This window comes from Odocoileus virginianus, chromosome 4 (assembly GCF_023699985.2).
Source record: "Odocoileus virginianus isolate 20LAN1187 ecotype Illinois chromosome 4, Ovbor_1.2, whole genome shotgun sequence".
NCBI classification, from domain to species: Eukaryota; Metazoa; Chordata; class Mammalia; order Artiodactyla; family Cervidae; genus Odocoileus; species Odocoileus virginianus.
The window spans coordinates 74,892,843-74,919,116 of NC_069677.1; the positions used below are offsets into that span (position 1 = coordinate 74,892,843).

At 37.8% G+C, this 26,274-nt stretch overlaps 2 protein-coding genes across 2 annotated transcripts in view; one reads left to right on the forward strand and one right to left on the reverse strand.

The window, feature by feature from the left end:
* Positions 1-16,961, reverse strand: part of UBA5 (ubiquitin like modifier activating enzyme 5) — a 31,154-nt gene extending 14,193 nt beyond the window's left edge. Inside the window, exons 1-8 of the mRNA XM_020893076.2 lie at positions 16,620-16,961; positions 10,824-10,869; positions 10,626-10,715; positions 7,578-7,687; positions 6,679-6,765; positions 5,942-6,026; positions 5,080-5,184; positions 4,773-4,900 (exon numbers count right to left, since the gene is read on the reverse strand). Of these exons, the coding sequence (XP_020748735.1) occupies positions 4,773-4,900; positions 5,080-5,184; positions 5,942-6,026; positions 6,679-6,765; positions 7,578-7,687; positions 10,626-10,715; positions 10,824-10,869; positions 16,620-16,780 (812 nt within the window). The 5' untranslated portion in view covers positions 16,781-16,961. The remainder of the gene's footprint in view (positions 1-4,772; positions 4,901-5,079; positions 5,185-5,941; positions 6,027-6,678; positions 6,766-7,577; positions 7,688-10,625; positions 10,716-10,823; positions 10,870-16,619) is intronic.
* Positions 16,962-17,492: 531 nt separating this feature from the next.
* Positions 17,493-26,274, forward strand: part of ACAD11 (acyl-CoA dehydrogenase family member 11) — a 95,168-nt gene continuing 86,386 nt past the window's right edge. The window contains exon 1 of the mRNA XM_020893075.2: positions 17,493-17,740. Within this exon, the coding sequence (XP_020748734.2) occupies positions 17,592-17,740 (149 nt within the window). The 5' untranslated portion in view covers positions 17,493-17,591. The remainder of the gene's footprint in view (positions 17,741-26,274) is intronic.

Sequence of the window (26,274 nt, forward strand, 5' to 3'; positions counted from 1 at the left end):
TTTTTAGAGAAATGCAAATCAAAACTACAATAAGCTATCACCTCACACCAGTCAGAATGGCCATCATCAAAAAGCCTACAAACAATAAATGCTGGAGAGGGTGTGGAGAAAAGGGAATGCTCTTGCATTGTAGGTGAGAATGTAAATTGATATAGCCACTACGGAAGACGGTATAGAGATTCCCTAAAAAACTAGGAATAAAACCACCATATGCCCAGCAATCTCACTCCTAAGCATATACCCTGAGGAAACCAAAACTGAAAAAGACACATGTATCCCATTGATCACTGAAGCACTATTTACAATAGCTAGAACATGGAAGTAACCTAGATGTCCATCAACAGACAAATGGATAAAGAATTTGTGGTACATATATGCAATGGAATAAAAAGGAACGCATTTGAGTCTATTCTAATGAGGTGGATGAACCTACAGCCTATATACAGAGTGAAGTAAATCAGAAAGAGAAAGATAAATATTGTATACTAATGCATATATATGGAATCTAGAAAAACGGTACTGAAGAATTTATTTGCAGGGCAGCAATGGCGAAACAGACATAGAGAACAGACTTACGGACATGCGGAGAGGGGTTGGAGAGGGTGAGATGTATGGAAAGAGTAACATGGAAACTTAATTACCATATGTAAAATAGATACCCAATGGGAATTTGCTGCGTGTCTCAGGAAATTCAAACAGGGGCTCTGTATCAACCTAGAGGGGCAGGATGGGGAGGGAGATGGGGGCGGGTTCAAAACGGAGGGAATATATGTATACCTATGGCTGATTCATATTGAGGTTTGACAGAAAACAACAAAATTCTATAAAGCAATTATCCTTTAATTAAAAAATTAATTTAAAAAAACTAAGCAGAGGATATAAGAAGACAATTCACAGAAAAATATAAGTGCTCAAGCCTTTGCACAACTGGAAATTAAAATGAGATACCCATTTTTCACATATCAAATTGACAAAGATAAGAGTTTGATGACTAACATCATATACAAAAATAAAATCAAAATGGAGTAATGATCTAAATCTAAAACCTAAATATTTCCTAGAGGGAAACATAAGCAGAACACTCACTGACATAAATTGTAGCAATATTTTTTTGGATCCATCTCCTATAGTAATGGAAATGAAAAGAAAAATAAATAAATGGGACCTAATTAAACTTTTACACAGTGATGGAAACCATAAACAAAACAGAGACAAACTATGAACCGGGAGAAAATATTCACAAACTATGCTACCAATAAGAGATTAATTTCCAAATTATACAAACAGCTCATATAGCTTAATATCAAAAAACAATCCAATCAAAAAAATGGGCGGAAGACCTTAACAGACTTTTCTCCAAAAAAGACATACAGATGGCCAACAGGCACATAAAAAGATGCTCAATATAGTTAATCGTTAGAAAAATGCAAATTAAAACTACAATTAGGTATCACCTCACACTGGTCAGAATGGCCTTCATCAAAAGGTCTGCAAATAATAAATACTGAAGAGGATTTGGAGAAAAAGGAACCTTCCTACACTGTTGGTTCTGATGTATATTGGTGCAGCTACTAGGAGAACAGTATGGAAGTTCTTTTAAAAATTATGAATAGAGTTCTCATATGATCCAGGAATCCCACTCTGCACAGAAAACTCATTTGAAAAGATACATGGATCCCAATGTTCACAGCAGCACTATTCACAACATCCAAGACATGGAAGCAACCTCAAAGTCCACTGACAGATGAATGGATAAAGATGTGGTGTATATATATAAAGAAATATTCCTTAGCCATTAAAATAAGAATGAAATAATACCATTTTCAGTAACATAGATGGACCTAGAGATGATCATACTAAGTGAAGTAAACCAGACAAAGACCAGTATCATCTGGTATCACTTATATGTGGAATCTAAAAAACTTGATACAAATAAACATTTACAAACCAGAAACAGATACACATAGAAAACAAATTTATGGTTATCAAAGGGGATGGGAGGTCAGCAGCAAGGGAGGAGGATAAATTAGGAGTATGGGGTTAACACATACACACTAAATATACAAAACAGGAAAACAAGGACCTAATATATAGCACAGGGAATTACACTCAGTATCTTATAATAACTTATAAAGGAAAATAAGCTGAAAAAGAATACACATGACTTGCTGTAAACTTCAAAAATAAAATTTTGACGATACCTAATGTTACCAAAGGTGTGGACAAACCAGGAACTGGAATGTACTGTTCCACTGTCATGGAAATGTACAAACCTTTTGAATGAGAAATTTAGTAATATTTGTCAAAATAAGTATTGCATAAACTTAGAAATTACACTTCTAAAAATTCGCACTACAAAAATCTAGTAAACAAAGATATAAGGCAAGATGTTTTTTGCAGTGTTGTTAATAATAGCGAAAAAATAAAACCTGTAAGTAGCCTAAATGTCCATCAACAGAGAGTTGGCTAGATATGATATATCTAGAGATACAGATGTACAAAGAGATACTTTATAGAAATGATTATTTTCCCCCTTCTTCATAACATACAATAAAATGTCATGTTTAGATAGGATCTGCTGAAGTCTGACAGACTGTTTGTCTTGTATGAAACAGTCACAGAGAGTTCTTATGTATGCTGGTATTTCTTTGCTGGTAGGTGATACTAAGATTAGAGTGCCTCTCTGTATCATGTAGAAATTTTTTCTTATTATATTGGATGCTGAAGAAACATAATTAAGCTTATTAACACTGAAAAGTGAGGGAAAAAAATGGCCTGAGTTAAGGAACAACTAAAGTAGTTCTGCTTTTCATAAAGTACGAGTTTGTTCAAAAATTTTGACATTAATTTTAGCTGCAAAGAAACCTTTGTCCTTAAAAAAAAAAAGATGAAAGAAAATTTTGTCCTTAGCTATAGTTTAGATGGTGTGGTTGCTGGGGTATCTATCTATTTATGGATAGTAGATATTCACATATTATTTTTATTAATAAATAATAAGCATCAATGGCAGAAAGTGAAGAAGAACTAAAGAGCCTTTTGATGAAGTGAAAGTGAAAGAGGAGAGGGAAAACGTTGACTTAAAACTCAACATTCAGAAAACTACAATCATGGCATCCAGTCCCATCGCTTCATGGGAAATAGATGGGGAAACAATGGAAACAGTGAGAGACTTTATTTTTGTGGGCTCCAAAATCACTGCAGATGGTGACTGCAGCCATGAAATTAAAAGATGCTTGCTCCTTGGAAGAAAAGCTATGACCAACCTAAACAGCATATTAAAAAGCAGAGATGTTACTTTGCCAACAAAGGTCCGTCTACTCAAACCTATGATTTTTCCAGTAGTCATTTACGGATGTAAGAGTTGGACTACTAAGCACCAAAGAATTGATGCTTTTGAACTGTGGTGTCAGGAGCTCTGAGGGTCTTGAGAGCTCTTGAGAGTCCCTTGGACTGCAAGAAGATCAAACCAGTCAATCCTAAAGGAAATCAGTCCTGAATATTCACTGGAAGGACTGATGCTGAAGCTGAAACTCCCAATACTTTGGCCACCAGGTGCAAAGAACCAACTCAATGGGAAAAGTCCTGATGCTGGGCAAGATTGAAGGCAGGAAGAAAAGGGGATGACAGAGGATGAGATAGTTGGATGGCATCACCAATGAGATGGACATGAGTTTGAGTAAACTTCAGGAGTTAGTGATGGACAGGAAAGCCTGGCGTGCTGCAGTCCATGGGACTGCAAAGAGTCGGACACGACTGAGTGACTGAACTGAACTGAATAAGCATCAAATCAAGCGAGCGTGTCTTTGTCTAGGTCTTCACCCTTTGGTCAAATCTACAGATTTAAATCATTTGGTTCAGTTCAGTTCAGTTCAGTTCAGTCATTCAGTCGTGTTCAACTCTTTGCAGCCCCATGAATCGCAGCATGCCAGGCCTCCCTGTCCATCACCAACTCCTGGAGTTTACTCAAACTCATGCCCATCGAGTCGGTGATGCCATCCAGCCATCTCATCCTCTGTCGTCCCCTTCTCTTCCTGACCTCAATCTTTCCTAACATCAGGGTCTTTTCAAATGAGTCAGCTCCTTGCATCAGGTGGCCAAAGTATTGGAGTTTCAGCGTCAACATCAGTCCTTCCAATGAACACCCAGGACTGATCTCCTTTAGGATGGACTGGTTGGATCTCCTTGCAGTCCAAGGGACTCTCAAGAGTCTTCAACACCACAGATCAAAAGCATCAATTCTTTGGTGCTCAGTTGGTTAAGGTTTCATAAATAAATATACCAGTACCACTGTAGCATTTAACAAGAGCTACTCCAAATGGAGGAAGTCACACAATTATGTGTGTGCTGATGTGTGTAAATTAATATGCACTTAAATTAAATATATTATATTTATTTATTATAAATTAAGGGCTACCCTGGTGGTTCACTCGGTAAAGAAGACTGCCTGCAATGCAGGAGACCCAGATTCAATCCCTAGGTTGGGAAGATCCCCTGGAGAAGGAAATGGCAACCTGCTTCAGTATTCTTGCCTGAGAAATCCCATGGACAGAGGAGCCTGGTGGGCTAGAGTTGGACACGACTTAGTGACTAAACCATCACCACCATATATACATTAAACCACTACCATATATAAATTAAAAGTATACATATATTATACATATATAAAATTTAAAAATATCTGTACTTTAAATTTAAAAAAGCAAATACTTAGCTGGTAACTCCAATTTTGAAATGTTTGTCAAAAGTAAACAGAAAAATTATTTTTCACTCACTTTAACACATTTTGTACCAAGATCCCAGCAACCACTCCCATAGTAGTAGGAAGACTGGCTGCACAAACACCTTCTCGTTTCAGAGTCTTCTCATCAATATTTGCAGCAACTACAAGTGGTGGAGCACACTACATGAGAAAGAATAAAAAAATGTGTATTTCAAAAGAAAGGGAAAGAAGTATTCAATGTTCTAAGTAGTACTCCACCACATTCAAAGTTTGGTTTTCCTTTGAACTATAAATATTTTCTCAAAGAAACGCTAGTACTTAACAATGAAAAATAATAACTCAAAATGAATCATGCATACCGCAAAACAAGCAGATTCTCCGGGAATTATGAGCTGTATATGCCCTGAAACTGCATTTTCACTGACCCCAGACTCCATCCATGTTTGTCCAAGCTCATTACAAGCCTTAATAGAAATAAGTGAAAAATAAGAAAGAACATTAGGGAAAAAAAGTAATTTACCATAAGGTTTTTTCATGAAAAACTGGAGTTTAATTAAATGAATTACAAAGAGTTTTTAAAAATAAATTTTAAGAAACAAGAAAAATGTAAATAATGAAATTCCTTAGCAATTGGCACTCTCCTTAGAAACGTAACTGATAGCATTCAGGTAAGCAGTCAATAAATACCTAATTAAACTGAACCAAAGTGTACTGGTTACGTTAGATTAACGTAAAACACTTTTCTAAAATAATTTTAGCAACAAGAAACTGCAAAATGTTATTTGCAAAGTTGAAAACACAATAATTCAAAAGAAAAAGAATTCAGTTTTATTTTTGAGAAATCATGTGTGTAAGCTATTAATATATATTTATACATTTACTTATAAAAGTAACAAAAGTTAAAACCAAGACTGACCAAGAATAAGACAGTATTATAAGATATTCATTTATTTAAAAAATTGTACATCAGAATTATCTGCTGTCTAATAGTTTCCTCTAGTGGCCTAAGACAGAGTAGGATACTGAAACACATGCCTTACCAGCAAGGCTAGACAGGTCCCCTTGGAATAAATTTTAAAAATAGGATGAGATCACATTAAGAATAAATAAAACACAATATCAAAGGGCTTAAATGAAGAACTACTTTCAGAATGTGGAATATATACTAACAGAATACACAGGAAAATAGCTAAACCCATGAGTAGAACACAAGATACTCACTGTATTTATTGTCATTCGCGCTTCAAAATTATCCACACAGCTAAGAACTAGGTCAACAGGTTTTCCTTCTTCTAATCCACCATTACTAGGCAAAGAAAATAAATTTTATTGGAAAAAAATCAAGACACAAAACACAATCTAATTAGACTTTATTTGTTCAATCAACACATTTAGTCTTTCAGTAAATTTTTGAGTATAATTGTAACATCAAATTTAATATTAAAGACCCAGTATATATTAAGTATTCACTGTTACAAACATAATATCAATGATATTACAGTATTTCTTATACTGTAAAGATGTACAGGGGTATAAGAAATATAAACTGTGTTCACAAAAATTACCATTTCTCTGTCAGCTTTTATAGACTTATTCATGTTTCACTACAAATGTAAATGTAATAAAAGTTAATTGAATACAATTTCAATAGTTTATGTCTGCAGAAAACCATATTCAGATAGAAATATAACCTATAACACAGAACTTATAATGGAGGACCCCTTGCTATATCATTATAACAGACATTGTGAGGCTTATATTTTATTTTGTTGTTACTATTGTTTTATGGACCATACATACTATTTACTGAACTACCACTATATAAAAATTACACAGAATATTAACTATTTTGAAAATAAAATATATATCAACCTTCTCATTGAATAAATTGATAGATTTTCTAATAATACTGAAAGTGAGCTGGACATTGTGCAAAATACTCATAAATAAAATTTTACCTTATTCTATTCATGAAATGTTCAAAGTTTTCTACTGTGGTTATATTGTAGTTGTGTGCTTCAAAAAGAACATCAGGATTAATGTTCCTAGAGGGAAAAAGAGAATGATTATAAAAACTACAAGTAGAACAGTAAAAGAAAGCAAGAAAAAGCACTAAAAAGAGCTAAAGATCATTTAACAGATATTAGAGAAATGGAATTCAAGCAATTTAAAGAAAATCCAAAATCCTCTTCTACCTCTTTTTTCCCACTGCAAGGACCAAGTTCAAAACATGTAGAGTATCAGAAGGATTACAAAAATATTCCCACAGTCTATGTGCTGGGAATTAGGCCTTTATCATCTCTGTTAACTACACGGTTCAGTCTAACAAACTTTGCTTCTTATTCAATTCAGTGCAAGAATGTTTAGGAACATAAAGAAACATCCAAGAGTAAGAGCTGTCAAACTAGGTCCCTTGGGCCAAATCTGACTACCACCTTGCTACCTTTTTTTGTATGGTCTGCAAACTAAATGTAGTTTTTATATTTTTAAATGGCTGCAAGCAAAGAAAAAAATCAAAAGAAGAACAATATTTCATGATGTGAAAATTATAAGAAATTTAAATTTTAGATTCCATAAAGTTTTATTGGCACACAGTTTTGCTCATTCACTTTTATATTGCCTACAGCTACTACAACTGTATAGCTGAGCAGTTTTGACAAAGACCATATGGCCCTCAAAGCCTAAAATATTTACTATCTAGCCTTATAAAGAAAAAGGCTGCCAATCCACATCTTTATGAATAAGTGAAACCTGCATTTTTATAGAGGAAAATTCAGTTCCATTTATAAGTTAAGTGACTGAATACATACAGGAAGATTTCACCAATTTCACTGCCTTCAACTGCTATCCCATTTACCTCAAAGTATGTTCTGCTGCTTGAACTTTACTTAATCCTGCTTGATGAGGTTGGAAGAAAAGTCTATTCATATTGGCCAGTTCCACCTTGTCATAGTCAAAGAGTAGCAACTAAAATGAAAATAGTGGTAATCTGATGAAAAGTGTACCAAAAAAGAAAATAAAAATGACAAACTAGTCGGCTAATTAAAATTTGATGGGTTTAACTTTTTAACAGTAATAATATTAACTAACTTTGAAAAACTAGATGTCATATATTAACTCATTTAAGGATCACATGCAATAAGTATATAGGTACTCTCCTCATTTTAGAAATAAGACAACTAGGGTACTTGCCCAAAAGCCACTCAGTTAATATGTAGTGAACATGGGATTCAAATTGAGTCCTAACTACAATGCTGTGCTGCCCCTCTAAATGATTAGCTCAAAAATTAATATTCATTCCATTTCATGGCAATTTTCACAAACTGTGCCAAAATCTTACTTCATTCCAATTACTGGCCAAAAGCCAACAACCCATTAGATAAATGAAAATTTTAAATAAGATAAAAACAAATGCTGTAACTTAAAACCATGGTCTAATAATACAATGCCTTTCGTGAATATGGCACTAAATATACTCATGCCATGGCTCAAACATTATTCCAAACAGAATGATTAACCAGTTAATTGATATTTCCTGCTATATATTTAGGCATGACAGCATTTGTCAAACCTGTTCACACAACTTTAAAATGGCCAAAAGGTCCATTTCCTATCAGTAAGAGCAGGTTGAACTCAAAGATATCCAAAGTCCTTTCTTTTTTTTTTTTTAGATTATCTAAAATTAAATTTTTATTGGATGAGACTCAGAGTAGACTAGACATGGAAGGGGAAAAAGAGGATCAATGAACTTGAAAGCACAGCAGTGCAATTTATCCACAGTGAAGAAAAAACAACCAAAAAAAAAAAAAAAAAGAATTGAGCCTCTAGACCTATGGAAAATTCAAAGCAGTGTAAAAGTGATATACTTCGCTACAGTTGCCAAAGTCACTTCTTTATCTAAAATTCTGTGACTTTGTGATATAATTCTCAGTGTTCCAAATCTAACAATAAAAACAAAAATGGGATGTTCTTCTTCTCAATACGGAAACTAAAGAAAGTTAACCCAGCCCTTAATATCTAGATAGAAAAGATATCACTTATATTCTCTATAACTTTCTAACCCTACTTAGTCTTTCCAAAATTCGGTTTATTTAAGCTCATTCAAACAATATTGGGTCAGGCCAATTATTATGTCTGAGTTTCAGCCTCATAGCTATATGAGTAAGTTGTAAGAAATCCTAAATTTAAGCACAGGAGGTGTGAGTTGTAACTCTGTCAATAATTAGCTCTGATTCTGGGTAAGTCACTTTAACTGTTTAGGACTGTATCCCCATCTGTAAAATAATGCAGTTGATCTAGATCTAGTGATCCAGGGTACCCCAGGAACTCAGGAAATTTTCAGGGATAAGAAGTGGGCTCGGGATCTCCAATCCTCCATTTCCCTACTTAACCACATGAAATAGCTTCTTGTTTCTCTGTTTTATACATTGAAGAAAGAGTTCTGAAACTTACCTATGCAGATTCTTAGCTTACAAACTTGAGTACACTTGGAATCACTGTATTTAAAAATACAGATGTATGGGTCTTATTCCCAGAGGTTCTGATTACCTATTATGGGGTGCAGTCTGGACATAAGAATTTTTTTTTTTTTAACATCCCAGGTGATTCTAACTACAGCAATATCATCTGGCGTTTGTGTTAAAATACAGATTCTGATTCAGCATGTCTTGAATGGGACCTGGGAATCTTCGTTTCTAACAAGCTCCCATGTGATGCTGGGACCAGACTGAATAAGCAGTTCTTAAAACACAGTCCCTGGAATATCATCAGAACCACCTGGGAACTTGTCAGAAATTCTTAGGTCCATCTGAAACCTACAGAATCAAAACCACTGGGTTAGAGTTCACCAATCTATGTTTTAATAAGCCTTCGAAGTGACTCCAGGGCACACTCAAACCAGGGACCCACAAATCTTCATGATCTCTACCACCCTTGGTCAATCAACCAGGGCATGTCAGCTATAAGCAATTGTTGACAGGCATTTATAAACTTCTTGAAAGATATTAAAATGTTAATAAACATTTTTTTAGTAGTTTGGTGTTGTTTTTTCTATATTGATAAGTAAGTGCCAATTTTGAAACCACTTTAAGAATCTGGGGCATGGAATGGACCAATATATTAAAGAGCATTGATAAAGTAAGCATTTTCCCACAAAGTCTATCAAAATGATACACAATTGTGGAAAACTTTTATATTCAACCACTATCTATCTAACATCATGGACTTTAGCTTTATAAATATAAGACTGGTACACTGGTTTCTGGTATATAAAGTCAACTTCTCCTTCCTCCTCACAATCACAATCTAAATCAATTTTAGAAAAAAGTATGGAACTTCCTGGTGCTCCAGTGGTTAGGACTTGGTGCTTTCACTGCCATGGCCTCAGAGTTCAATCCATGGTAAGGGAACTAAGATCTCACAAGCCTCACAGGGCATGACCAAGAAAATTTAGAAAAAAAAAAAAATGCCTGGGTTAAAAAAAATCTGGAGCATTCAGCAGTTCAATTTAAAAAGTAAGAAAGGCACATGCTTTCCAGTTTGTCTTGTATAAAACAAGTTTTTAAAAAAATTTGGGGGATGTTTCAGTGTTTCACTACACTTTCAATTTAACAGCCTTCTTTCCTAAACTTCTTTAATTAAAACACTGAAATCCAAATTGTTTATACATTATCCCAAACAAAAAAGTTCCTGAAAACAATCAGATAGTCCTTATTTAATCAGCAGCAATATTAGTTTCCTCTTGGGTGGGTTTATGTCTTAACTGGGGTAGAAAAAACAATCTGAATGAATACACCACAAATCAATACGCCATTAGTAAGGAGAAAAAAAAAATCTTAATTTGTACCTTATTTACTCCACAAGTGAATGGGTTCCGAATACAACAGAAAACGAGAAATGCTTTTACCTTGCCAATGCCACATCGGGTCAGCATTTCAGCAGTCACACTGCCAACTCCACCAACACCTACTATTGCTACAGTAAAGGTACGGATTTTCTGTAAAATGAAAAATTATATATGTGTTGGTTAATAATTCTTCACTGAAAATGTCATTGAAAATTATTTTCATTTACATCTTCAAAAATTTGGAAGAGTTTATCATACCTCATAGTCACTCACAATTCCCATTCGTTTCAAAGCCATCAGGCGGCTTAAAAATAAAGAAAAAAAAAGTTTTAAAGTTTACAGTCTTTTAATTAATAGTGACATAGGTAAACATACATCATCACAGAAAATAAACTGTAAGAGAAGAAACAGTGAGGGGAGTGGGGATAAAAAAAAAAGGTGTTTTAAAGTTTACAGTATTTTAATTGATAGTGACATAGGTAAACATATATCATCATAGAAAATAAACTGTAAGAGAAGAAACAGTGAGGGGAGTGGAGGTGGGAGGAGAAATCTTTCAGTTAATTTTTACCAGATGAAACTAAATCACCTCAGCAAATTTAAAAAGCATGGATGCCTGAATATCCTCCAAGACAGAGCCTGTGCAATAAGATTTTTTTAAAAGTTCCTCATACATTCTAATGTGCAGTCATGATTGAGACCTACTGACTCAAATGTTAAGTTTCCAGATGAGAATGGATCAAAGTGAAATTTCAGCATTTTCCCATGCTTATTAGTTTATGTAAATATTTAATGTTTGATTCAGATTTAATATTTAACATCAGAATAACCTCATGACTGGAATTCTATTCACTTGTTGCCTCTGCCCACAATGGTAAGTCTTTTAGTAAATGCCTTTATTCCAAGGACTCTAAGAGGTACTTTAGATATTTAGTTACCGCTAGTCTGTTACCTTCTTCGGTCACCAAGCCAATCAAACTTTGGCTATGAGGCCTAACAATCTGTGTTTTAATAAGCTCCCCAAATGACTGTAATGCACACTTAAGTTTGAGAGCCTTTACTGTAGATTACTTAATTTATTCTCTTATTATGGTTGGAAGAACATCTTCCCAAAGCTTTGTAAAGGGTAAATTTTGGAAGGTAAGTTTTGAGACCTTATATGTCTGAAATATTCTTCACCAAACTTCTTAAAAACATTTTATCAAAATTTTATTCTTAGAAATATATTATAAAATGACAAACTGAAGGGTATATAATTGTTGAAAGCTATACCTATACACACAGACACAAACACACTCTTAGTTGATAGTTTAACTAGATATATAACTTTACATTAGAAACAATTTTCATTCAAAATTTCTAATGTGATTTCTAGTTTCTGAAACTTCAAAATGTGCCTTAGAGTGAAATTATTCTCATCAACTGTGCTGAGTACTTACTGGACTCTTTCCAATCAGAAGCATATTTAAGTTCTGGAAAATTTCCTTGAACAATGTGATGACTTCTTTGGTTGGTTGGTTGGTTTTTCCTGAACTTTCTGGAGCTCCTATTATTTGGAAGTTGGACCACTTGGACTAGTCCTCTACTTGTAATGTCTTTCCTCTATTTTCCATCATTTTAGTTTTCTGCTGTTCTCTGGATTTCTTTCAATGTTATTTTCTTTTATTGAGATTTTCACTTTTGTTATCATTCTCCATTTGCAAGAATGATTCTTTTTGTAGTACTGTCCTATTCCATTTATACATATATCTTTCTGAAGATATTAATGATAAGGTTGCAGTTGCATTCCCCTTATATAGTCTATTAATTTTGTTTTCTATCTTTCACGTTAGGAGCTTCTCTCATCCTTTTTGCTCATATTTAAAAGTCAGACACTAATAAAGGCAAGGATGTGGGCACTGATTATTTGACTTTGGGCTTCACTATAGTGTGATCTTGGAGAAGGCAATGGCAACCCACTCCAGTACTCTTGCCTGGAAAATCCCATGGACAGAGGAGCCTGGTAGGCTGCAGTCCATGGGGTCACAAAGAGTCGGACATGACTAAGCGACTTCACTTTCACTTTTCACTTTCATGCACTGGAGAAGGAAATGGCAACCCACTCCAGTGTTCTTGCCTGAAGAATACCAGGGATGGCGGAGCCTGGTGGGCTGCCGTCTATGGGGTCACACAGAGTCAGACATGACTGAAGCGACTCAGCAGCAGCAGCATAGTGTGATCTGGCTGGGCTGTTTAGTTGAGAAACCCACAATGTCAATGTCTTTCAGTCTTTCTTCTTGGCACTCTCAGATTCCCTAGAGAAGAATCTTTCAATTTCCAGCCTGAAGAGTCTTTAAGCTGATCAGTTTTGGGGTGTTAAATGGAGAAGCAAGGCTGGGAGTCCTAGCATTCAGTATGTAAACATTTAGTTAATTCCCTTTTTTCAGACATGAAGACTTACTTTTATTATTCATAGAAATACTCTATTTTACTCTCCAATGAGTAAATCTCTAGTAGTCTCTCCTGACAAAGAAGAAGCATTGGCCTCGCTACTCAAAAGTAAAGCAATGAACTTGGGCTGCTTCTTCAACAGACTTTCAGCCGTCTCGTTTAGCCCTACCTTAAGCCGTTCTTGAAAGACCTATGCTTGTTCTTGAGCTCTGAGAGAATTCTACTGTATGAGTTGGGTTGCAGGCTTCAGGATCCAATTTCTTGGATCCTTTAAATCAGGATCATCTATCAGTCATCTGTCCCTTTCTAGTTTCTAAAACTGTTTTACTATAATCATGTAAGTACAGAGACTCACCCATCCCCCAATTATTAACAGAAACTATTTTTTTTCTCAGTGGCGATTTATTCCTTTTTAAAAATTATTCCTTTACTTTCATTTCAGTGAGATTGGGTAGACAGTGATATATGTCTGTGATCAATCTGCCTCTTTACCTTGATGCTGTCTAATCCTTATAAATAACCCTGAGAAGAATGCATTGCTGGAGAAGGAAATGGCAACCTACTCAAGCATTCTTGCCTGGGAAAGCCCATGGACAAGAGAACATGGCAGGCTACAGTCCCTTGGGTCACAAAAGAGCTGGACAGGACTTAGCAACTAAACAACAACAGCAACATCCAATTGGTCCAGCAACACTTGTTGCAAAAACAATCCTCTCCATAAATTGCTTTGGTAACTTAGTTAAAAATCAATTGACCATATTTGCATGGGTCTTCTACCAGACTTTCTATCCTAGTCCATAGAAATATTTATCTAGCTTTATACTTACAGTCTTATTCTCTGCAAATTTAAAATGAAATTTTAAAATAACATTTCCTTTCCTTAAAAAAAAAAAAAAAAAGAATGCATCACAACCTCCTTTTATAAATGGGGCCGGGTGGGGGGCGGGGGGGGAGATTCAGGTTAATTAACTTGCCCAAGATCAGTTAAATGGCAAACAATTATTCAGGGCTCGGTTTTGGAGCTAGTATTTAAAACCAGGTTTTCTAATTTTAAAGACTCTGCTCACCTTTTCATTTAGTTAACATGCTTCTAATTATATTCTTTCGCACACAATTTTACAGTTACTTGTGTTCATCATTATTCTACAACCACTGAATCTCCCAAATTAAAACAAAAGGTCTTTGAGGGTCAGGAACTTTGTATTTCAAAATGTCACTCGATGCAATTAAAATAATGTAGAACACCTACAAATCCCTCTATATTTTTCTGATAATCATGTGCTGTGCTTTATCATAATTCTTACCACTTATACTCTAATCCCAAGTTTACCTTTGTATTTCACACTTATCTGGTAACCTCTGGAGGGAAATGACCATGTATTTGTATTCCCAGTGTCTGTGCAAATAATAAATGGTAAATAACATTATTCAGGAGGGCTGGAAATGAAAAGGTGCTCACTAAATATGTGCTGAATGTACAACAATTCAAAAAATAAGGATGACCTTATCAAATTTCCATGAACTAGTACAGAGCTTTGGGTGTCAACTGTCATCTCCAAAGTACCAGTTTTAATAAAGACAAAATGGTACAAATAAGATAGAAAATACTAAATGTTTAAATTTCAGTAGTGAAAGATTTGTGGTTATTATAATACCAAGAAATTGTCTCACATTAAAATGATGTCTGAAAGATGATTCTAAATATATGATTCACATTCCTTTGCTTTTCTCAGAGGGAGCATTTCAAAATTTTCATTTTTAAAACTGAAAAATGTTTAAGCATGCCAAAAGGAATGAAAGTGACTCATGCTTAGTCATGCCTGACTCTGTCACCTCGTGGACTGTACCCCACCAGGCTCTTCTGTCCATAGAATTCTGCAAGCAAGAATACTGGAGTGGGTAACCATTCCCTTCTCCAGGGGATCTTCCCCCCAACACAGGGATCAAACCCGGGTCTCCTGCATTGCAGGCAGATTCTTTACCATCTGAGCCAGGAGAGAAGCCAAGTGGAATAGCTTCTACTTATTCTGATTAATAAGATGGTAAACCTTTCACATGTGTCAAGTAAAATACATGCACTATCATCAATTATATCTCAAAACTGAAAGAAAACAACTTTTTTTTAATGTAGTAAGATAAATGACAGAAAAGCAAGAATCTGGCATGATTTAATTTGATGTAGGTTAAAATAAACTCTTCTGTAATTATACAACAATTATAATTTTGGTCAGGTTTTCTATGACAAATAATATTGTAATTAACAGCTTTGTGCCTAAATACTGGGTCTGCATTTTATGTTGCAATATATATGAAGTGAAGTCACTCAGTCATGTCCTACTCTTTGCAACCTCATGGACTGTAGCCTATAGGCTCCTCCGTCCATGGAATTTTCCAGGCAAGAATACTGGAGTGGGTTGCCATTTCCTTCTCCAGGAGATCTTCCCAACCCAGGAATTGAACCCGCGTCTCCCGCATTGTAGGCAGATGCTTTACCATCTGAGCCACCAGGTAAGTCATGTATGCATATATATGCATCCTAAGACTTTTACTGAGGCTTTATGTCATAAATAAAACCTTTCTTTAAAATCCAAATTTCTGCTCTTTGAAGGGAAAGAGCACCAATAATACCTTTCCTGTTTCACCTACTCTAAAACTGTCCAGTTTTTAGCCACACTATTTAATGGCTTATTTATTTTTACTGGGGAGACAGCTCCATGGGAACTTCGGAGCAAAACAAACCTAATGGCAGTCCAAGCCTTTTTAGCTACTGTTAGCTCTATGGCCTGAGGGAAGTCACAGCACCTAATAAAATGGGGGTAAAATGACAGTAGCAATCTCCTAGGGTTGCGGTGAAGAGGAAAAGTGACAATGCCTGCAAGGTGTTTAGCAAGTGGTGAAAGTTCAGTAATTGTTACTATAATGCCTAGCATCGAAAGCTCTAAGAATTTTACACATACTTGTATTTTCAATCTTCACAACTCCACAGAAAGAGATACTACAAGCAAGAAAGTGAAGGTACAGAACTCTCACCAGGTTACTCAGTTGCTAAGATTTGACTCCAGTCTGGGCCTAGGGTCCTTATCGTCAGTCATTACCCTACATTCAACCACTACCCTATATTCAATCTGATGAATTAACAAAATCTTGGGAAATGAATAAAGGAGAGGAAATGAAGAGGCGGACAGGACAGGTGAAGTCCAACCGTTTTAGAGCTAATCTAGCTGTTTCCACCACGCCAATTTAAGAAACACAGAAGACTTTATGAAGCTCCCAAGTTTAGCTTATTACATTTGGTGTCCTAGTCTGAAAGTTTCTACTATCAGTTTCAGGCCGACAGAGGAAGACTAAAAGAGGCAGGGGCTGCAGGAAAACAGACCCGTGTTCTCAGCAAGCACAGGAGCAGCACCATATGGCTGATTCAGTTGAGTTTTTTTTTTTAAAGGAGAAAGAACACCTTTTGACCAGAACTAAGACTTGGCCTTGCTCGTTTGGAAATAAGACCCTAGAAGAAGAAAAGAGAGGTGTGACCTGTCAGTCGGACAGCGGCGAGAAGCGCCTCACTTCTGACCACCTGGAGACCGCGACCTCGCCCCTCTTCCGTCCCCGACCCGTCACGTAGCTCACCTGTAGGGGTTGGAATCCACCACCTCGGAGCTCATATTTGCAATGCGGGCCCGACCGCCTCCTCCGTCGCCGCCCCCAAGGGCGCGGCGACTTCTCTCCTGGGCCAGTTCCCGCTCCAGCTCTTCGACCCGCTGCTGCAGCCGTTCCACAGACTCGGCCATGGCTGGGACCCCGGCCGCCAGCGCTCCCAGCCCCGGCCGTCGCCGTCGTCGCCGCCCCACGCTGCTGGCCTGCTGGGCCCGAGAGGGATATGTGGCGAGTCACTTTGCTGCGGTTTTCCCAGCCCACAAACCTGGGGAAGCGCTCCCAGCGCGATCCGGACAGACACGTCTCGGCTGCTCCTGCTGGCCTCCCAGCGGGCCACTTCCGGTGTGTTGCAGTCAAAGCTCCACCTCAGGGGAAAAAAAAAAAGAAAAATAAAGCCCCCTACTTCCCCTCTTCGCCCGGGACTAAGAGTCCAGGCAGCCCTGGGTCCCGGGTCATAAGTGTCCAGAGCCAGCAGCCTGCGATGTTGCCTTTCCAAGCTGGCGGCCAGGAAAAAAGCCAGAATCTTTTATTCCTAGGCTCGAGGTGTTGACGGGCCCTTTTCTGCACCGGACCCAGTAGGTCTTCCGCCTGCCAGTGCTTTCAATTTGGAGACGGTCCAGGCTCTAGCGTTCTAATGCTCTTGGTGACGAACGTGACTTTGCTTTCTTTAGAATTGAGGTCTCCAACTCTGAGGCTGACTAAAAACTTTAAATTCGAACACAAAGGCCCTTCTAGCATTTCCTGAGTAGAGCCCAAATCCAGGAGCAGCTGGCGAGTGTTGCCGGCCAGCGGCACCTGGCGATGTGTAATTGGCTGGAGCCGCGGGCCCGCCTCCACCCGGACGTCTCGTTCTTGCCCCTGCTGTGGAGTGGCGTTCTAGACATACAGGATACCAGGAGTCTAGTGGGTTCTGTGCCTCTGTGGTCTGAAGCGGTAGCGTAGATCATGAAAAGCGGTGCCTCCCGCGACCGCAACACGACCGAAGTGCTGCCCCAGCACAAGTTCGACTACAGGTTGCTGGACGCCTACCTACACCAGCACTTGCCCGGCTTTGGGACCGAGCCCGAGACCAAGCTGACGGTTGCCCAATACAGGTATCGACGCCAGCCTTCTCCAGCAGAAACAAATCTGTACCTTGTGCTTTTCTTCCTCTGGCCCTGGGTGGTTTTCCAGTTTCCTCCACCCTGTTTCTTTTTCTGCAGTGACATACTCTGTCGGCGGGAGCTGCTGTCACTGGCTCCTGCCATTACATTCTGAGTATTTCCAATTCCAGGGCGGTAATGGAAGCACTGTAACATTCACGATTCCAGCTATGAGAAGGAATCTTTGTTAACAGCTATATACTTTGAGAATTCACTGAGACAGTTAAGATTGGAAGCTCTGTGAGATATAAAGAGGCCGTTCACTCAACCTTTGTTCTAGAACCTTGTTTTCCCAGAGAGGCAGATGTAATTCCCGTCACATTGGCCATATTCTTAGAGGCTTAGTTAATGGTACCAGTTGAGGGATCCGAATTCTTATCCTAGCTATTCCATTTAGCAAATCACAGCACCACTTTGGGCTTTAGTTCTTTTTGAAATAGGGGAATGAAACTAGATGACGGTCCTGAGAGTACTGTCTTGTTCTCCACAGTGATCTGCCTCTAGTCTGATGTTGTTGTATAACAGAAGGTAATTTACAAATAGACTTTGCTCTAAAAATGGCGTCTTGATAAACACAGAACTATAGAAGCAATCCTGGCTTCCAGAAGAATTAGGTGTGTCACTTACTAACTGGGAATTTAAGTACCGTGGTACATAAACTCTTTGATGACTAGTTTCATAACCTGTAATAAATACTTGCCTGCTCTGTATAATCCTGATGAATGAAGTAATATAGGTGAAAGGGCTTAATGTTATAACAGCACTGTTTACCAGTGGCTTTATCACAGGAGTTTATATTCCTTGCCTACTGATTTCAGAGAAATTAAAAATAGTGGAAAGGTGATGGATCAGAAAGGGTTTGATGGTGTAAAATGAAAAAGCACTATGTGGAATTCTCTAGCTGTCCAGTGATTAAGACTCAGTGCTTTCACTGCTGGGGCCATGCAGTGCCCAAATTAAACAACAACCAAAAAATAAAAGGCACTGTGTCACATAGATACTATAGGATGAAGCAGCAGGTGGAATAAAAAATTGGCAGAGGTTTCTAGACTGAAGCCTTGTGTAAACAAACTAATAGATAAAAATTCAAATTGGCTATGGCAATCTGCACAAGTTATTTAACTCTTTTGAGCATTGAATCCTTCTTTGGCAAAGTGGAGATAATATTTATCTCCTAGGATTGTTTGAGAATTATCTGAGAGTTAATTCTGAATTAAGTTGAATGTTAAATCAGAATTGTGCTTGATAAATGGAAAAACTAGTATAGGACTAGTTAGATAGATAGATAGATAGGTAGTATAGAACTATAGATAGTATAGAATCATCCCCACAGAGAATACACATTTATTTCCAGGACACATTGAAAAGTTTATAAAAATTGAAGACATGTTAAGCCACAAAAGAAGTTTCAAAAATTCAAAAACATTATTCTTAAAAAAATTCAGAATATAAATGCCAAAAGTTTAAAAATCAACAGAGGATAGCTAATGAACACATTTTAGAAACTAGTTGATATGCAGATTAAACAGCCAATAATCTACAGAAAATAATGGAGTTTATCAAAGTTCAATATGAAAAATCAATCAAATTTGTCAACTTTAGCAACAAAAATGTAAAGATATAAATTTCAGATGAAATTAATAAGAGCATCAGAAATACAATTTTCTCAAACATTAATAAAGTATTTGCAAGACCTTTGTAGAGGAAATTATAAAACTATTAGAACCTTAGAACTAAATACAATGAAAGATGCCATGTTCATGAATAAGAGAATTCAAAATTGTATGTTTCTGTTTTTTTTTTCCCAATTGATGTATAGATTCAGTGCAATGACACAGTCTTAATTTTTTCTCCTAATTTGAAAAATTACTCCTAAATTTTATGTGCAAGAGCGAAGGGCTAAAAATAAAGGAAAACACTCATGAGGAAGAACAAAGTGGGAAATATGAATTAAGATGGCTTATTTTTTCACAGAGATAGACCAATAAAACAGAAGAGAGAATCCACAAAAAGACCCACATAGGTATAGAACTTTGACATATGATGGTGCTAGCACTAAGAATCAGTCTTTGGAGAGTTGGAGGGAGAAGAGATTTTTCAGTAAATTATGCAAGGGTTACTATGTATATGAAAAAAATTGAAACTAGACCCTTTCCTTACTCTTCCTCACACAGTTCCAGGTCGATTACAGAAGAATGGTAAAGGCAAAACTAAACATTTGCTGACTTCCCTGGTGGTCCAGTGGTTAGGAATCCATGTTGCAGTACAAGGGACACTGGTTCAATCCCTGGTGCAGGAAGTTCCCACATGTCTCAGAGCAACAGAGCTGGAGCACCACAACTACTGAGCCTGTGCTCCAGCTCCCAGGAGCCACAACTCCCGAGCCTGCAACAAAGAGCAGCCCCCACTCGCCACAACTAGAGAAAGCCCATGTGCGGCAGCAAAGACCCACCACAGTTAAAAAATAAATAATAAAAAAATAATCTCTTAAACTGTAAACATTTGGAAGACATATACAAGCTCTTTAGACTATGGAGTGGAGAATAAAGTCTTTAAAAAGACAAAAGCGCCAACTGTGAAGGAAATGATTGGAAGAATCCTTAAAAGGAAATAATAGATGAAAATATTTTCAGTGTATACTATGGATAAAAGATTAACCTCCAGAACATATGAAGAACTGCAATAGCTCAACAGAAAAATGAGCAAAAGACTTGAAGACCCTCAGCCTCATTCAGTTCAGTTGCTCAGTTGTGTCACTCTTTGTGACCCCATGAATCACAGCACACCGGGCTTCCCTGTCCATCAAAAACACCTGGAGTTTACTCAAACCCATGTCCATCGAGTTGGTGATGCCATCCAGCCATCTCATCCTCTGTTGACCCCTTCTCCTCCTGCCTCCAATCCCTCCCAGCATCAGGGTCTTTCCCAGTGAGTCAACTCTTCACATCAGGTGGCCAAAGTATTGGAGTTTCAGCTTCAGCATCAGTCCTTCCAATGAACACCCAGGACTGATCTGTAGGATGGACTGGTTGGATCTCCTTGCAGTCCAAGCGACTCTCAAGAGTCTTCTCCAACACCACAATACAAAAGCATCAATTCTTAGGTGCTCAGCCTTCTTCACAGTCCAACTCTCACATCCATACATGACCACTGGAAAAACCATAGCCTTGATTAGATGGACCTTTGTTGGCAAAGTAATGTCTCTGCTTTTTAATATGCTATCTAGGTTGGTCATAACTTTCCTTCCAAGGAGTAAGTGTCTTTTAATTTCATGGCTGCAATCACCATCTGCAGTGATTTTGGAGCCCCAAAAAATATAGTCTGACACTGCTTCCACTGTTTCCCCATCTATTTCCCATGAGATGATGGGACCAGATGCCATGATCTTAGTTTTCTGAATGTTAAGCTTTAAGCCAACTTTATCACTCTCCTCTTTCCCTTTCATCAAGAGGTTTTTTAGTTCTTCTTCACTTTCTGCCATAAGGGTGGTGTCATCTGCATACCTGAGGTTATTGATATTTCTCCTGGCAATCTTGATTCCAGCTTGTGCTTCTTCCAGCCCAGCGTTTCTCGTGATGTACTCTGCATATAAGTTAAATAAGCAGGGTGACAATATACAGCCTTGAAGTACTCCTTTCTACACTGTAATAATTGGGGGAAATGCAAATTAAAATGACAAGATACCATCTCATAGCATAATTTTTGACTTAAAAAAATCTGGTAATATCATGCAGAATATGAGATAACAGGGATTCATCCACTATTGGTGAGGGTGGCACCCTGATGCTGGGAAAGATTGAGGGCTGGGGGAGAAGGGGTCGATGGAGGATGAGATGATTGGATGGCATCACTGACTCAACGAACATGAGTTTGGGCAAACCTGGGGGAATAGTGAAGGACAGTGAAGCCTGGCAAGCTGCAGTACATATAGGGTCACAAAGAGATGATTTAGTGACTGAACAACAACACAACAACCTTGGAAAACAATTTGGCACAATCTTGTAAAGATGAAAGATCTACATGCTGCGTGACAAAGCATTTCTATTCCTAGTTGTATACTCCCAAGGAATTCTTGTACTAGGGTATCAGGAGATAATCTACAAAAATCTTTGCACTTTTTGTAATAGTAAAAATGCAGTAATAAAACAACATTCATCAATTAAAGGATGGATTAATAAATTGTAGTATATTCACATAAAGAAACACCATACAGCAGTGAAAATTATTCAACTGCAGCTATATGCAACAACACAGAAATAAAAACTGGACAAATAAACAGTATATTGTTTAAGGGGATAAACTTCAAGGGACTGATAAATGTAAAAATCAAGACGGAAGTTACTCTGAAGAGAGACGGAATTCTTTGGTGGTCCAGTGGTTAGGACTCAGTGCTCTCACTGAGGTGGCCCAGGTCTGATCCCGGGTTGGGGAACTAAGATCTTGTAAGCCATGTGGTGCAGACAAAAAGCAAAAATAAAAAATGAAGGGAAGGATACACGTAGGGCGTTAGAGATGGTAATTTTTTCTTTCTTAAACTGTGTAGTGAGAACACTGGTATTTGTTGCGTTACTGTTATTTTAAATATTATTTTTTACCTATGCAAAGTTTAAATCATATTAGATGTTTCAAGAGAACAGCATCGAAACATGTATATTATCTAGGGTGAAACAGATCACTAGCCCAGGTTGGATGCATGAGACAAGTGCTCAGGCCTGGTGCACTGGGAAGACCCAGAGGGATGGGGTGGAGAGGGAGGTGGGAGGGGGGACCAGGATGGGGAATACATGTAAATCCATGGCTAATTCATTTCAATGTATGACAAAAACCACTGCAATGTTGTAAAGTAATTAGCCTCCAACTAATAAAAATAAATGGAAAAAATAAATAAATAAATAAAAGGAAAAAAATAAATCATATTAGAAATAAAAATATTTTTACTTAAACAATAGTGAAGATGTTGTATAATTTTTGATACAACAAACCCTGTGATTTCCAGGTATGTGTATATTATGTGCCTGGCACTGCTTCAATCACTGGTAATTTAACAACAACAACAAAAAAAGATCCTGCCTTTTTGGAACCTGCGTTCTATCTGGAGAAGACAGACAATAAATAAAATCACTTTCTAAATATTATAGTGTATGAGAAAGTGATGTGTATTATGGAGAGAAACAAAGGAGAATAGGAAATGTTTAGGAGGGGGAAGCAGAAAGGCCTCAGGGAGAAGGTGGCATTCAGCAAGGAGAGAGAGGAATGTAAGCCCTGTAGCTATCTGGGGAAAGACTATTCCAGACAGAGGGAAGAGCAGGGACTGTGAATGGGGAGTGTGCCCAGTGGGTGGAGAGAATGCAAGCCAATGTGCCTGGAGTTGTGTAACGAGGGCAAGATAAATTTTTTTGGCTTTTATAAGGGCTTTGGCCTTTACTCTAGCTAACACTCTTCCCAGGTGGTGCTAATGGTAAAGAACCTACCTGCCAACGCAGGAGATGTAAGAGACACAGGTTCTATCCCTGGGTCAGGGAGATCCCCTGGAAAAGGAAATGGCACACACTTCAGTATTCTTGCCTAGAAAATCCCATGGACAGAGTAGCCTGGTGGACTACAGTCCAAAGGGTCACAAGGAGTCAGACATGACTGAGTGACTAAGCACACAGTTAGCTGAGATGGTCAGAGGTCAGGGATTTGGGGCAGAGAAGAAGTGATTTGTTTTTTTTTAAATAGAATCTGTTTGCCTATTTAAACAGAATCTGTTTGCCTATTATGTTTGACTGAAGGAGGCAGATAAAAGGAGACCAGTTTGGAGTGTATTGTGATGACCCAGTAGAGAGGAATTAGTGGTATGGACCAGGGTGGTAGTGTAGGATAAGGGCAAAGGGGTCATATTCTGGATTTATTTTGGAGAATTTATGAGGGATCAGATATGGGATATGAAAGAAAAAGAGAGGAAACCAACAGTATTCCATTTTTGTCTTGGCAACTGGAAGGATGGATTTGCATGATATTGCAGGATATCATTGCATGATAATGCAATGAAGTAGAGATGACTATAGACAATCAGATTGGAAAGGAAATATCAGGAACTTGGTTTTGGAATGTTGAGTTTCAAGATGCGTTTTAGACATGGGAGTGGATATGTAATAGTAAGCAGGCATATATATGAATCAAGAGGTCAGAGCAGAGATCTAAACTAGTCACATACATTTGGAAGTCACTGAGATAGAGAAGGTATTTAAAGCCATGAGATCATAAAGCTTACCTAGAAGATGAGTCTACATAAAGAGAAGGTCTGTGAACTCATTCCCAGGAATCCCAGTATTAAGAATTGAAGAATTAAGGAGTAACATACAACAGAGTCTCAAAAGGGGTGGCCCAAGAGGGGGCCATGATCTGATACCATAGCAGTACTAATGACCTTGAAAAAAGTCACTTCACTGGAAAGATAAGAATGAAAGCTTGATTGAAATGGGTTCATGAGAAAATAGAGGAGGAATTGGAGCAAACAGTGTAAACATTTTGAGTTTATACTCCTTGCTCTAAAAGGAGTATACATAAATGTTTTATGTTTTTTGGGGCTCCAAAATCACTGCAGATAGTGACTGCAGCCGTGAAATTAAAAGATGCTTACTCCTTGGGAGGAAAGTTATGACCAACCTAGATAGCATATTAAAAAGCAGAGACATTACTTTGCCAACAAAGATCCATCTAATCAAGGCTATGATTTTTCCAGTGGTCATGTATGGATGTGAGAGTTGGACTGTGAAGAAGGCTGAGCACCAAAGAATTGATGCTTTTGAATTGTGGTGTTGGAGAAGACTGTTGAGAGTCCCTTGGACTGCAAGGAGATCCAACCAGTCCATCCTACAGATCAGTCCTGGGTGTTCATTGGAAGGACTGATGCTGAAGCTGAAACTCCAATACTTTGGCCACCTGATGTGAAGAGTTGACTCATTGGGAAAGACCCTGATGCTGGGAGGGATTGGAGGCAGGAGGAGAAGGGGGCAACAGAGGATGAGATGGCTGGATGGCATGGACGCTTGGTGATGGACAGGGAGGCCTGGCATGCTGTGATTCATGGGGTTGCAAAGAGAGGGACACGACTGAGCGACCGAATGTTTTATGTAGAAGGGGAAGTGGGGTCAAGAGTTTTTAAAAAAAGAAAAAGGCAGCATGTTTGTATGCTGATGGAAGTGATCCAAAACAGAACGAAAAATCTGTGGGAGAAGGCTAGAATGAAGTCCTTGAGTAGACAAGAGTAGAATGGGATCTAATTCACAAGAGAGGAATTGTCCTTCAAAAGAAATGTAGACATTCTCCTACAGATTCTGCAGGGAAGAGAGAGTATATGGATATAGATGCTTCTATGCCATAGAAATGGTAGTGTAACCTTGGGGAAGTTCTCACCTGATTGTTCACATTTTCTCTGTGAAATATGAAGCTAGGTAATCAGCTGAGTGAAGATGGTGGAAGAAAATATTGGAAGTTTGAAGGAAGAGGAGGAATTGTGAAATAGTCATCTAAGAGCATGGGAAATGAATGAAAAGACTAAGGAAATATGATTGCAGCATGGTTCACTTTGAGGTTCATAGTCATGAATTTGAAGTAAGAGTAGTTATTTTAGTAGGGATTATTGATCCTTTGCCCAGTTTCTCTTGGATTTTACTGTTTCCATGTATACCCTGATTTGGTGGCTTCTGCCATAAGTAGCCAGCACATGTGGCTCTTTTACAGACTGTCCTTGCCCTCTGGAGCCTCTTTTGCCCTGAATGTTGTAGTGCCCAAGATGGCTCTTAACCAGTGACTCATGGGTTCAGGAGTATGAAATTCCCACTATTTTTGATTTAGAGATAAGACAACTCTCAGGTGTACCTTACACTGTAGGTCCCCTTTTTATCATTAAATCAAGCTGAAGTTACCCTCTAAGGAACTTTATCTCAGATCATAATTTTGCTTAGCATTCTCCCCTTCCCTGACCTGCTTCTCTCAATTCCTTATTGGTTTCCTAAGCATTTCCCTACTAAGTCACTCGCACATAGATCTCTCAGGATCTGCTTCTAGTGGACCTAACCTAAACAATAATTATGACTGTGTGTTTCTTTCTCCAACTATATTCAGTTATATGAATGCAGGCAAACAGTTATATTTAACCAGGATGGGGGACTCCAAGCAAATAACATGAGGTAAGAGAGGGCAAGTTTATTAAAGATGTATTCAGGGGAGTAGTTATATAACTGATCACCGAATTTAAGCTAGTTAAGGATGGATATCATTGGGAAAGGGGGAAACCAAAGGCCATAAAAAGGTAGTATGATTAATGGTTGGTAGGTAGGTCCAGGGATCAAAGAATTGTTGAAATTGAGGTACTAGGTGTGTGAGTGAAAAGAGATTTTGATCAGAGTTAGAAATGCTTAAAAAATAGGATAATGCCATGCTTGAGTTGTTGATATCGATAAGATATAAGGTGTGTCCCAGAGCTTTCCAGGTGGTGC